The following is a 13,966-nucleotide window of genomic DNA, read 5'->3' on the forward strand; positions in this document are numbered from 1 at the left end:
TGTTTTTTATGTGGTTTCTTATGTTCTTTTGTTTTTTTCTTTCTTTCTACAGGCTCTGTGAGTTCAGCCAAAAGGTTGGAGCCCCACCTCTTCCCAGCACAACACTTCCTGGACGATGGCCAATCGTTCGTAGCACTGGCTGTAGAGACGGCTCTGATTGGCTTAGGGCAGCAGAGGGTGATGCCTGACGGCCTATACGCCCAGGAGAAGGTGTGTCGCAACGAAGAGCAGCTATTGGCCAAGCTCCAGGAAGTGGAACTGAACGATGCCCTGGTCAAGATCTTCCGCAAGCAAGCAGTCTTCCTGCTAGAGGGTGAGGGGGAGACACACACACACACACACACACACACACACACACACCCTCTCTCTCTACCTCTCTCTCTACTTCTCTACCTCTACTCCCTAACCCTGTATTCGGTCTCCTGTAGCTGGTCCATACAGTGGTCTAGGAGAGTTGCTCTACAGAGAGAGTGTTCCCATGCATACTTTCGCCAAGTATCTCTTCACCTCCCTACTACCTCACGACGCTGAACTGGCGTACAAAATTGCACTGAGAGCCATGAGGTGAGTACAAAACGCACACACAAACCTGTATCAGAAAATAACACTTCAGTTGAAAAAGGAGCTCAGGCTCATTTGAGTCTCAAATTCTGTGTGTGTCTGTGACGAGACAGGAAGCTATCCTTGTTAAAGAATTAAACAGTGAAAATGGTTGAATAATAGTTTTATTTATATATCAACTCAGCAAAAAAGAAACGTCCCTTTTTCAGGACTCTTGTCTTTCAAAGATAATTTGTAAAAATCCAAATATCTTCACAGATCTTCATTGTAAAGGGTTTAAACACTGTGTCCCATGCTTGTTCAAAGAACTATAAACAATTAATGAACATGCAACGGTCATTAGGACACTAACAGCTTACAGACGCTAGGCAATTAAGGTCACAGTGTCTGCTCATCTGCGTGAACGTGCCTTATGCGTGCTGCAAGGAGGTATGAGGACTGCAGATGTGGCCAGGGCAATAAATTGCAATGTCCATACTGTGAGATGCCTAAAGCAGCACTACAGGGAGACAGGACAGGCAGCTGATTGTCCTCACAGTGGCAGACCACGTGTAACAATACATGCACATCGTCGGTACATCCGAACATCACACCTGCGGGACAGGTACAGGAATGGCAACAACAACTGCCCGAGTTACACCAGGGACGCACAATCCCTCCATCAGTGCTCAGACTGTCCTCAATAGGCTGAGAGAGGCTTGATTGAGGGCTTGTAGGCCTGTTGTAAGGCAGGTCCTCACCAGACATCACCGGCAACAATGTCGCCTATGGGCACAAACCCACCGTCGCTGGACCAGACAGGACTGGCAACAAGTGCTCTTCACTGACGACTCACGGTTTTGTCTCACCAGGGGGGGGTGGAGGTGGAGGATCCGTCCTGGTCTGGGGCGTTGTCATAGCATCGTCGGACTGAGCTTGTTGTCATTGCAAGCAATCTCAACGCTGTGCGTTACAGGGAAGACATCCTCCTACCTCATGTGGCATCCTTCCTGCAGGCTCATCCTGACATGACCCTTCACATTGACAATGCCACCAGCCATACTGCTCATTCTGTGTGTGATTTCCTGCAAGACAGGAATGTCAGTGTTCTGCCATGGCCAGCGAAGAGCCCAGATTTCAATCCCATTGAGCACTTCTGGGACCTGTTGGATCGGAGGGTGAGGGCTAGGGACATTCCCCACAGAAATGTCCGGGAACTTGCAGGTGCCTTGATGGAAGAGTGGGGTAGCATCTCACAGCAAAAACTGGCAAATCTGGTGCAGTCCATGAGGAGGCGATGCACTGCAGTACTTAATGCAGCTGGTGTCCACACCAGATACTGGCTGTTACTTTTGATTTAGACCCCCTGTTTGTTCAGTGGCACGTTATTCCATTTCTGTTAGTCACATGTCTGTGGAACTTGTTCAGTGTATGTCTCAGTTGTTGAATCTTATGTTCATTCAAATATTTACACACGTTAAGTTTGCTGAAAATAAACGCAGTTGACAGTGAGAGGACAATTATTTTTTTGCTGTGTGTGTGTGTGTGTGTGTGTGTGTGTGTGTGTGTGTGTGTGTGTGTGTGTGTGTGTGTGTGTGTGTGTGTGTGTGTGTGTGTGTGTGTGTGTGTGTATATATTGATATACACTGAGTGTAGAAAACATTAAATACACTTTCCTAGTATTGAGTTGCACCCTCTCATTTTGCCCTCAGAACAGCCTCAATTCATTGGGGCATGGACTCTACAAGGTGTCGAAGCGTTCCACAGGGATTCTGGCCCATATTTTCTCAAGTGCTTCCTACAGTTGTGTCAAGCTGGCTGGATGTCCTTTAGGTTGTGGACCATTCTTGATGCACACGGGAAACTGTTGAGTGTGTAAAACCCAGCAGCGTTGCAGTTCTTGACACAAACTGGTGTGCCTGGCACGTTCTACCATACCTTGTTCAAAGGCACTTAAATCTTTTGTCTAGCCCATAAATCTTTTTGTCTAGCCCATAAATCTTTTTGTCTAGCCCATAACTCTTTTTGTCTAGCCCATAACTCTTTTTGTCTAGCCCGTAAATCTTTTTGTCTAGCCTATTTACCATTTGAATGGCACATACACAATCCATGTCTCAAAGCATACAAATCCTTGTTTAACATGTCTCCTCCCTTTCCCCTTCACTGTGGATTTAACAGGTGGCATCAGTAATCCACCTTTCACCTGGTCAGTCTGTCATGGAAAGGGCAGGTGTCCATAATGTTTTGTACACTATTTTATGACGTGGGGTTTCATTTGGGTGTCTTTCTACATTTACAACTTTATTTAATTTTGCCCATGTTAAACTCCTCTGAATTGTATTATATTTAAATCTTTATTTTCAACCATACAGTCTAGAATCAGCATCAGATATAGCAAGTGGTATGAAGACTTTCTATTTCTGACCTCTGCTTTAACAGAAGCACTGAATCTTGCAGAGAGACCGGGATTTCCCATGAGCCTTAGAAGACCCCTTAAAGGCCCATGCATCCATATTAGAGGCAAAACAGTTATATTAAACATCAGTGTATTAAATGTGTGTCTTTAGGTTACCGGTCCTGGAAACCACGGCTCCATCAGGTGATCTATCCAGACCTCACCATATAGTATCTATGGTCCCTAACCGCTACCCTCGCTGGTTCACTCTGTCTCACATAGAGTCACAACAATGTGAACTGGCCTCCACCATGCTTACCGCAGCCAAAGGTATGTACACAAACAAATGTACTATATATACAAACACACACACTGTACAAACAGAAAAATACACACATGCTCAGATAATGTTTACTATCTTTTCTGCAAATAGGTGGTTTTATATTGGGTTTTTGTCTCTCAGGCGATGGGCGTAAGTTAGAAACGGTGTTAGAGTCCATCCAGAAGAACATCCACTCCTCGTCTCACATCTTCAAACTGGCTCAGGATGCCTTCAAGATCGCTACTCTGATGGACAGCCTGCCAGACCTCACACTGCTTAAAGTCTCACTGGAGCTGGGCCTTCAGGTAACATATACACTACCGGTCAAACATTTTAGCCACCCCCATTTTCCTAGTTCTTATAGACATTTAAGCAGTTCAAGTCCAGTGAATAACCTGAACTGGTACAAAGGTAAACGGTAAACTGCCAGAGGTTTAATAAAAGTTTAGGTTACCAAAAACTGATAAATAATGTACATTTCACAGTTATTTAAAAAGGCCTTTTTCAGGGAACAAGTAATGGGTGAACAACTTACAGCTGGTCTGCAGTGATGGAAGTAAATTAAGCCTTGAAGGTTGATGCTAACAATTCCTACATGTGTCCCAACTTTTGTTGATTACTTACAAGCCCTCTGTCTGTATTAAAGCGGTGTTGGAACAGACTGTTACTACACCCTCTTAAGCATTATTTTGAAAGTATTGTACTACAGGAAGTAGTATATTGCTATCATAATGGTGAGAAAAAGGCAATTAACAAAGGAAGACAGACCATTATAATCCTTAAAAGTGTAGGTCTTTCCTTTCGAGAAATTGCAAAGAAAGCCAAGGTGTCAGTGAGTACAGTTTACTACACCATCAAAAGGCACCTGAAACTCTGACAAGAAGAGGTCTGGCAGATCCAAAGCCACAACAGAATCAGAAGACACGTTTCTTCGAGTCAACAGCTTGGGTGATAGGCGATTCGCAGGACAACATCTTCAAGCACAGCTTAACACTGGTCGAGGTAATCAAGTCTCAGTTTCAACTGTGAAGAGAGGACTTCGAGCTGAATGTTTGACAAGTCAAGTGGCAGTAAGAAAGCCATTGCTAAATATGAAAAAGAGTCTTGACTGGGCCATGAAGTACTGCCAGTGGACTACTGAAGACTGGAAGAAGTTCTTATGGACTGATGAATCAAAATGTGAAATCTTCAGTTCATCACGCAGGGTTTTTGTATGCCATTGAGTAGACGAAAGGATGGTTCCTCAGTGTGTGACACCAACTGCCAAACATGGAGGAGGAAGCGTGATGGTCTGGGGCTCTTTTGCTGGATCCAGAGTTGGTGACTTGCAGAGTGAGTGGCTCCCTGAACCAATACGGATACCACAGCATTTAGGCAGCACCTTGCAATACCCTCTGATGTACGTCTAGTTGGTCAGGGATTCATCCCACAGCAAGATAATGACCCAGAACATACCTCCAGGCTATGTCAGAACTACCTTAGAAGAAAAGAACAAGACGGTAGTCTTCAAATCATGGAATGGCCAGCACAGTCTCCAGACTTAGACCCCATCCAGCTGGTTTGGGATGAACTGTGCAGAAGGATGAAAGTAAAGCAACCTACAAGTGCAACACATTTGTGGGAACTTCGGAAACAGTGTTGGGAAGGAATTTCCAAACAATAATTGATTTCCATTGTAGAAAGAATGTGTTTGGCTGTATGTCTGCAGAAGGTGGCTACTTTGAGTCAAAAGTGTAGATTGCATTCTGTTAAACAAAACGATTACATTATTTTTTTGTTTACTTGTTCTATGCTTTAATTTGAGTACGTTAAGACATTACACTGTGTCAATTTTCATAAAAAAATGTAGGTGTTCTAAAACTTTTGACCGGTAGTGTACACAGACGGACAGACGGTTGGTCGGTCAGTCAGTCGAAGTCTGCATACACCGTAGCCAAATACATTTAAACTCAGTTTTTCACAATTCCTGACATTTAATCCTAGTACAAATTCCCTGTTTTAGGTCAGTTAGGATCACCACTTTATTTTAAGAATGTGAAATGTCTGAATAATAGTAGAGTGATTTATTTCAGCTTTTATTTCTTTCATTGCATTCCCAGTGGGTCAGAAGTTTACATGCACTCAATTAGTATTTGGTAGCATTGCCTTTAAATTGTTTAACTTGGGTCAAACGTTTTGGGTAGCCTTCCACAAGCTTCACCACAATAAGTTGGTGAAATAAGCTAGTGTAACGGAGTCCGGTTTGTAGACCTCCTTGCTCGCACATGCTTTTTCAGTTTTGCCCACAGATTTTCTATAGGATTCAGGTCAGGGCTTTGTGATGGCCACTCCAATACCTTGACTTTGTTGTCCTTAAGCCATTTTGGAAGTACGCTTGGAGTCATTGTCCATTTCGAAGACCCATTTACGACCAAGCTTTGTCTTGAGATGTTGCTTAATATATCCACATAATATCCCTTCCTCATGATGCCATCTGTTTTGTAAAGTGCACCAGTCCCTCCTGCAGCAAAGCACCTCCACAACATGATGCTGCCACTCCTGTGCTTCACGGTTGGGATGATGTTCTTCGGCTTGCAAGCCTCCCCCCTTTTCCTCAACATAACGATGGTCATTATGGCCGAACAGTTCTGTTTTTGTTTCATCAAACCAGAGGACATTTCTCCAAAAAGTATGATCTTTGTCTCGATGTGCAGTTGCAAAACGTAGTCTAGCTTTTTTATGGAGGTTTTTGAGCAGTTGCTGAGGGGCCTTTCAGGTTATGTCGTTCATTTTTACTCTGGATATAGATACTTTGTGCCTGTTTCCTACAGCATCTTCACAAGGTCCTTTGCTGTTCTGAGATTTGCACTTTTTGCACCGAAGTACGTTCATCTCTAGGAGACAGAACGCATCTCCTTCCAGAGCGGTATGACGTCTGCATGGTCCCATGGTGTTTATACTTGCGTACTATTGTTTGTACTGATGAATGTGGTACCTTCAGGCGTTTTGAAATTGCTCCAAGGATGAAACAGACTTGTGGAGGACTACAATTTTTTTCTGAGGTCTTGGCTGATTTCTTTTGATTTTCCTATGATGTCAAGCAAAGATGCACTGAGTTTGAAGGTAGGCCTTAAAATACATCCACAGGTACACCTCCAATTGACTCAAATTATGTCAATTAGCTTATCAGAAGCTTCTAAAGCCATGACATCATTTTCTGGAATTTTCCAAGCTGTTTAAATGCACAGTCTACTTAGTGTATGTAATCTTCTGACCCACTGGAATTGTGATGCAGTGAAATAATCTGTCTGTAAACAATTGTTGGAAAAATTACCTGTCATGCACAAAGTATATGTCCTAACCGTCTTGCCAAAACTATAGTTTGTTAACAAGAAATTTGTGAAGTGGTTGTCTGGTGACGTCTGGTGAGGACCTGCCTTACAACAGGCCTACAAACCCTTAGTCCAGCCTCTCTCAGCCTATTGCGAACAGTCTGAGCACTGATGGAGGGATTGTGCGTTCCTGGTGTAACTCGGGCAGTTGTTGCCATTCTGTACCTGTCCCGCAGGTGTGATGTTCGGATGTACCGATCCTGCGCAGGTGTTGTTGTACGTGGTCTGCCACTGCGAGGACGATCAGCTGTCCGTCCTGTCTCTCTGTAGCGCTGTCTTAGGCGTCTCACAGTATGGACATTGCAATTTATTGGCTTTCTTTTGGTGCTTTTCAGAGTCAGTAGAAAGGCCTCTTTAGTGTCGTGTAAGTTTTCATAACTGTGACCTTAATTGCCTACCATCTGTAAGTTGTTAGTGTTTTGACGACCGTTCCACAGGTGCATGTTCATTAATTGTTTTATGCATGGGAAAGTGTTTAAACCCTTTGCAATGAAGATCTGTGAAGTTATTTGTTTTTGTTTTACGAATTATCTTTGAAAGACAGGGTCCTGAAAAGGGACATTTATAATTTTTTGGGTGGGTTTATGTTATATATATATATATATACGCAAGCAAATAAACACACCTCCCTAACCTGTACCTGTTCCTTTCTCCCCTGAAGGTGATGAGAATGACTCTGTCCACATTGAACTGGAGGAGGAGAGAGATGGTACGGTGGCTGGTCACCTGTGCCACAGAAGTTGGTGAGTTACTATTCTAATGCTGTTTTCCAGTGTGTGTGGCTGCAGAACAAAAGTATGCTGTTGTTGAATGGGTTCCCATTTCCAATGTGCATAATGTCAGCTGTGGAGTCAACTGTGGAAAACTGGTGAAACAGCTGATTGGCTGCTTTTTAGACAATTGAGAAGTAAATGGACCGGAGGTATAAAGAAGGCAAAATCTAGGTATTTTCTTGATGCTATGACAGAGTCTGCTGGTGATCCCGCTGAATTCTGGAAAACTGTTAACTCACTTAAACCAGGAAACTCCTTGACTTCCCTGCTGAAGCAAATTACAGTGGAATCTGGGATCATCGGTGACCAAACTGAAATTTGTGATGTTTTTAATAAGCATTTTATTTCTGCTGCTTTTCATTTTGAAAGAAAACATGGCCAACATGATCCTGACCGGTCTATAGCAGATAGTGCAGATAAGACCTCATCATCTGTGACGTTTTGAAAATTAAAAACCGGCTTACTGTTTTCCACATCATCTGAAGGCCGAGGGACTTATCTGAACTATCTGCTATAGATTCTATGAAATCATTAGGCGCTGACAATCTGGATCCATATTTACTCAAGTGTGCGGCACCTATTATTTCTGGTGTAGTGACGCATATCTTTAATCAAGCATTTGTCATAGGAAAGATTCCTAAATCTTGGAAATCAGCTTTTGTTTTACCACCCTCAAGGGAGGCGATGGTAGTGAATTGGATAATTATCGGCCCATCTCTAAGCTCTCCTGTTTGGCTAAAATTCTAGAGTCATTAGTGAAAAGGCAACTACAATCTTTTTAACTGTTAACAATACTCTTTCTAGTAATCAATCTGGCTTCAGACCTAAACACAGTACTATTACGGCCACTGTACGTGTTGTAAATGATATTACTAATGCCCTAGATAATAGAAAGTACTGTGCCGCCTTGTTCATAGATTTATCTAAAGCTTTTGACACTGTAGACCATGCGATACTTTTGGGTAAGCTGTCGTCAATAGGACTGGGATTGGATGCCTGTCGTTGGTTTCATGATTATGTAAAGGATAGAAGTCAGGCTGTTAGAGTCGACGGCATTCAGTCGGAGCCATTGGAGTTGGTTAAAGGGGTCCCACAAGGTTCTATACTTGGTCCATTACTGTTCACTCTCTACATAAACAGTATTGGTGATGAGATAAGAAAGTGTCAAATTCGTTTATATGCTGATGACACTGCATGTTCTCTATCGCTTCAACGGCTGACCAAGCGTTGTCATTATTGGAGACAGATTTTAAGATATTACAAGGGTCTTTTATACAGCTGAAACATTTTATGATTTTTAATATGTTCAAAAAGTTGGTTGAAAATACACTTGCACTTACGAGCTTAGATGGTTCTCGAATGAATCAGGTCTCTGCATATAAATACTTAGGGATATGGTTGGATGATAAACTGTCTTTTAAAATGCATATTGACTAACTTTGCAAATGGCTAAAAATCAAGCTAGGCTTCCTCTATAGAAACAGGACATGTTTGTCCTCTACAAATAGAAGACAAATTGTGCTCTTGTGTTTGTCTATAAAGCACTTCTGAATAAACTACCTTCTTATTTATCATCACTAATATTAGAATTATAATTCGTTAAACCAGGTCTCAAGCATGGATAACACTTGAGGCCCATGTGATTTCCACAGAGTTGCAGAGTTGGGTATGGCTGCCTTTTCCTGTTACGCTCCTTGCCAATGGAATAGCCTGCAGACTAAACTTAAACTTGAGACTCTTGTCCCCCTGTCGCCCATTTTATATATTTATTGTAGGATTTTTATTTGTGTATTGCTTGTTACTGTTTCGGTAATGCAAGGTCTTGTGCTGTTAGGGGAATAACCTGTGTGTAAATGTAATCTGTTGCTGTATTTTTTTGTGTTATCTGTGATCGTTTTGTTTGTCTTGTGTAGTTTCTTAATCATTGTACCTAAACTGTATGTGTAAACATGTATACGCAGGGCCCAGCTGTAAAAGAAACCTTGGTCTCAGTCTGTGTTCCTTGTTGAAATAAAGGTATTAAAAAAATTAAAAGCTGTGGTGCGTGTAGAACATATTTCCATGACCTAACCAGCGTCTCCTCTGCTCTCCACTGCTGTAGGTGTGTATGCGTTGGACAGCATCATGCAGAGTTGGTTCACCCTGTTCACCCCGACCGAGGCTACCAGCATCGTGGCCACCACCGTCATGTCCAACACCACCATCGTCCGGCTGCACCTGGACTGTCACCAGCAGGAAAACCTGGCCTCCTCCGCCCGAACACTGGCCCTGCAGTGTGCCATGAAGGACCCCCAGAACTGTTCCCTCTCTGCCCTCACCCTCTGTGAGAAGGACCACATCGCCTTCGAGACGGCCTACCAGATCGTTCTGGACGCGGCCGTCACGGGGATGAGCTACACACAGCTCTTTACGATAGCCAGGTACATGGAGCACAGAGGATATCCCATGAGGGCTTACAAGCTGGCCACGCTAGCCATGGCCCACCTTAACCTCAGCTACAACCAGGACACCCACCCGGCTATCAATGACGTGCTGTGGGCCTGTGCTCTGAGTCACTCTCTGGGGAAGAACGAGCTGGCTGCTGTCATTCCCCTGGTGGTGAAGAGCGTGAAGTGCGCCACTGTGCTGTCAGACATTTTGAGACGGTGCACGTTGACCACGCCGGGCATGGTGGCGCTGCACAGCCGTAGGAACTCTGGGAAGCTGATGTCGCTGGACAAGGCGCCGCTCAGGCAACTGCTGGATGCCACCATCGGAGCCTACATCAACACCACGCACTCTCGCCTCACGCACATCAGCCCGCGCCACTACAGCGAGTTTATAGAGTTCCTCAGTAAGGCCAGAGAGACGTTCCTCATGGCCCAGGACGGACACATCCAGTTTACCCAGTTCATAGACAACCTTAAACAGATCTACAAGGGCAAGAAGAAACTCATGATGCTCGTACGGGAGAGGTTCGGTTGACGAAGACTAAACTTAAAAACTATTGTGATTGGTCGATGGATGTATGGAGATTGAGAGCGATCACGCCCCCTTTTACTTGATTCTGCATTTGTATCCCTTTTAACTTAAAAAGTGACGGAAAAAGTGAAAGAAAAACCTGAAAACAACAAAAGGCCACATCGGTATTAATGTGTATAGACCCTATTTAGTTCACAAGCAAACAAAAAAGAAAATTGTCATGTTGCGGAAGTGTGTGTGTGTGTGTGTGTCCCTTTATGTATAAAGACAGTGTGAAAGAGTGTAAGAGAGAGAACTAAAGAGAAAAATAAAATCTTTTTACACTGAGTATATGTTGTCCAGTGGCGAGATGTCCACATAGCACTCCTGTCCCCCTCTGTTAAATGCTCACAGCTCAGAGACAATGAGACAAACAAGGCTTAAAACCAAACAAAGCAACTCCATCAGACGTGACCAGTACCTCGTACGGACCCAGCTTTATTCCCCCCTTATCCTTAGCCCTTCCTCACCCCTCCTTCCCCCACTCAGTGTAGTCTGTGTGTGTTAACAGTTAAATAACAACACAAACAGTTCACTATCCAGTTCAGTCCACAATTTCTTGTTTTATTTCTCTATAGTAAGAGGGATCACCAACTCCAGGCTGACTGTCTGCTGTGGCTTTAGTAACAGAGATCACCAACTCCAGGCTGACTGTCTGCTGTGGCTTTAGTAACAGGGATCACCAACTCCAGGCTGACTGTCTGCTGTGGCTTTAGTAACAGAGATCCAGGCTGACTGTCTGCTGTGGCTTTAGTAACAGGGATCACCAACTCCAGGCTGACTGTCTGCTGTGGCTTTAGTAACAGGGATCACCAACTCCAGGCTGACTGTCTGCTGTGGCTTTAGTAACAGAGATCACCAACTCCAGGCTGACTGTCTGCTGTGGCTTTAGTAACAGAGATCACCAACTCCAGGCTGACTGTCTGCTGTGGCTTTAGTAACAGAGATCACCAACTCCAGGCTGACTGTCTGCTGTGGCTTTAGTAACAGGATCACCAACTCCAGGCTGACTGTCTGCTGTGGCTTTAGTAACAGAGATCACCAACTCCAGGCTGACTGTCTGCTGTGGCTTTAGTAACAGAGATCACCAACTCCAGGCTGACTGTCTGCTGTGGCTTTAGTAACAGAGATCACCAACTCCAGGCTGACTGTCTGCTGTGGCTTTAGTAACAGAGATCAACCAACTCCAGGCTGACTGTCTGCTGTGGCTTTAGTAACAGAGGATCACCAACTCCCAGGCTGACTGTCTGCTGTGGCTTTAGTAACTGAGAGATCACCAACTCCAGGCTGACTGTCTGCTGTGGCTTTAGTAACAGGGATCACCAACTCCAGGCTGACTGTCTGCTGTGGCTTTAGATAACAGGGATCACCAACTCCAGGCTGACTGTCTGCTGTGGCTTTAGTAACAGGGATCACCAACTCCAGGCTGACTGTCTGCTGTGGCTTTACTAACAGAGATCACCAACTCCAGGCTGACTGTCTGCTGTGGCTTTAGTAACAGAGATCACCAACTCCAGGCTGACTGTCTGCTGTGGCTTTAGTAACTCCAGGGATCTGCTGTGGCTTTAGTAACAGAGAACTCCAGGCTGACTGTCTGCTGTGGCTTTAGTAACAGGGATCACCAACTCCAGGCTGACTGTCTGCTGTGGCTTTAGTAACAGGGATCACCAACTCCAGGGCTGTCTGCTGTGGCTTTAGTAACAGGGATCACCAACTCCAGGCTGACTGTCTGCTGTGGCTTTAGTAACAGGGATCACCAACTCCAGGCTGACTGTCTGCTGTGGCTTTTAGTAACAGGGATCACCAACTCCAGGCTGACTGTCTGTGGCTTTTAACAGAGATCACCAACTCCAGAGATCACCAACTCCAGGCTGACTGTCTGCTAACAGAGATTGGCTTTAGTAACAGAGATCACCAACTCCAGGCTGACTGTCTGCTGTGGCTTTAGTAACAGGGATCACCAACTCCAGGCTGACTGTCTGCTGTGGCTTTAGTAACAGGGATCACCAACTCCAGGCTGACTGTCTGCTGTGGCTTTAGTAACAGGGATCACCAACTCCAGGCTGACTGTCTGCTGTGGCTTTAGTAACAGGGATCACCAACTCCAGGCTGGCTGTGGCTTTAGTAACAGGGATCACCAACTCCAGGCTGACTGTCTGCTGTGGCTTTAGTAACAGGGATCACCAACTCCAGGCTGACTGTCTGCTGTGGCTTTAGTAACAGGGATCACCAACTCCAGGGCTGTCTGCTGTGGCTTTACTTTAGTAACAGAGATCACCAACTCCAGGCTGACTGTCTGCTGTGGCTTTAGTAACAGGGATCAGGCTGGCTGTGGCAACAGGGATCCAGGCTGACTGTCTGCTGTGGCTTTAGTAACAGGGATCACCAACTCCAGGCTGACTGTCTGCTGTGGCTTTAGTAACTGTCTGCTGTGGCTTTACTAACAGAGATCACCAACTCCAGGCTGACTGTCTGCTGTGGCTTTAGTAACAGAGATCACCAACTCCAGGCTGACTGTCTGCTGTGGCTTTAGTAACAGGGATCACCAACTCCAGGCTGACTGTCTGCTGTGGCTTTAGTAACAGAGATGATCAACTCCAGGCTGACTGTCTGCTGTGGCTTTAGTAACAGAGATGATCAACTCCAGGCTGACTGTCTGCTGTGGCTTTAGTAACAGGGATCACCAACTCCAGGCTGGCTGTGGCTTTAATAACAGGGATCACCAACTCCAGGCTGACTGTCTGCTGTGGCTTTAGTAACAGAGATCACCAACTCCAGGCTGACTGTCTGCTGTGGCTTTAGTAACAGGGATCACCAACTCCAGGCTGACTGTCTGCTGTGGCTTTTAGTAACTCCAGGGATCACAGGGATCAACTCCAGGCTGTCTGCTGTGGCTTTAGTAACAGGGATCACCAACTCCAGGCTGGATGTGGCTTTAATAACAGAGATCACCAACTCCAGGCTGACTGTCTGCTGTGGCTTTAGTAACAGAGCTCATCAACTCCAGGCTGACTGTCTGCTGTGGCTTTAGTAACAGGGATCACCAACTCCAGGATGACTGTCTGCTGTGGCTTTACTAACAGAGATCACCAACTCCAGGCTGACTGTCTGCTGTGGCTTTAGTAACAGAGCTTTAGTAACAGAGATCAACCAACAGAGATCACCAACCAGGCTGACTGTCTGCTGTGGCTTTACTGTCTGCTGTGGCTTTAGTAACAGGCTGATCACCAACTCCAGGTTGACTGTCTGCTGTGGCTTTAGTAACAGAGATCACCAACTCCAGGCTGACTGTCTGCTGTGGCTTTAGTAACAGAGATCACCAACTGCAGGCTGACTGTCTGCTGTGGCTTTAGTAACAGAGATCACCAACTCCAGGCTGACTGTCTGCTGTGGCTTTAGTAACAGAGATCACCAACTCCAGGCTGACTGTCTGCTGTGGCTTTGCTGTGTTGTTTACCCTGATGCTTTAGACACGTGCAGAAACACACACACACACACACACACACACACACGCATAGAAACGCATAGTAACGGACACACTCAGAAACTCATGCAGTTGCAGAAA

At 45.0% G+C, this 13,966-nt stretch overlaps 1 protein-coding gene across 1 annotated transcript in view; it reads left to right on the forward strand.

The window, feature by feature from the left end:
* LOC135548231 (zinc finger SWIM domain-containing protein 6-like) overlaps positions 1-10,690 on the forward strand; it is a 72,004-nt gene extending 61,314 nt beyond the window's left edge. Inside the window, exons 9-14 of the mRNA XM_064977605.1 lie at positions 53-313; positions 429-564; positions 3,108-3,265; positions 3,399-3,562; positions 7,290-7,371; positions 9,503-10,690. Coding sequence (XP_064833677.1) covers positions 53-313; positions 429-564; positions 3,108-3,265; positions 3,399-3,562; positions 7,290-7,371; positions 9,503-10,365 — 1,664 coding nt within the window. The 3' untranslated portion in view covers positions 10,366-10,690. The remainder of the gene's footprint in view (positions 1-52; positions 314-428; positions 565-3,107; positions 3,266-3,398; positions 3,563-7,289; positions 7,372-9,502) is intronic.
* Positions 10,691-13,966: the final 3,276 nt, after the last annotated feature.

Source organism: Oncorhynchus masou, chromosome 11 (genome assembly GCF_036934945.1).
Source record: "Oncorhynchus masou masou isolate Uvic2021 chromosome 11, UVic_Omas_1.1, whole genome shotgun sequence".
NCBI classification, from domain to species: Eukaryota; Metazoa; Chordata; class Actinopteri; order Salmoniformes; family Salmonidae; genus Oncorhynchus; species Oncorhynchus masou.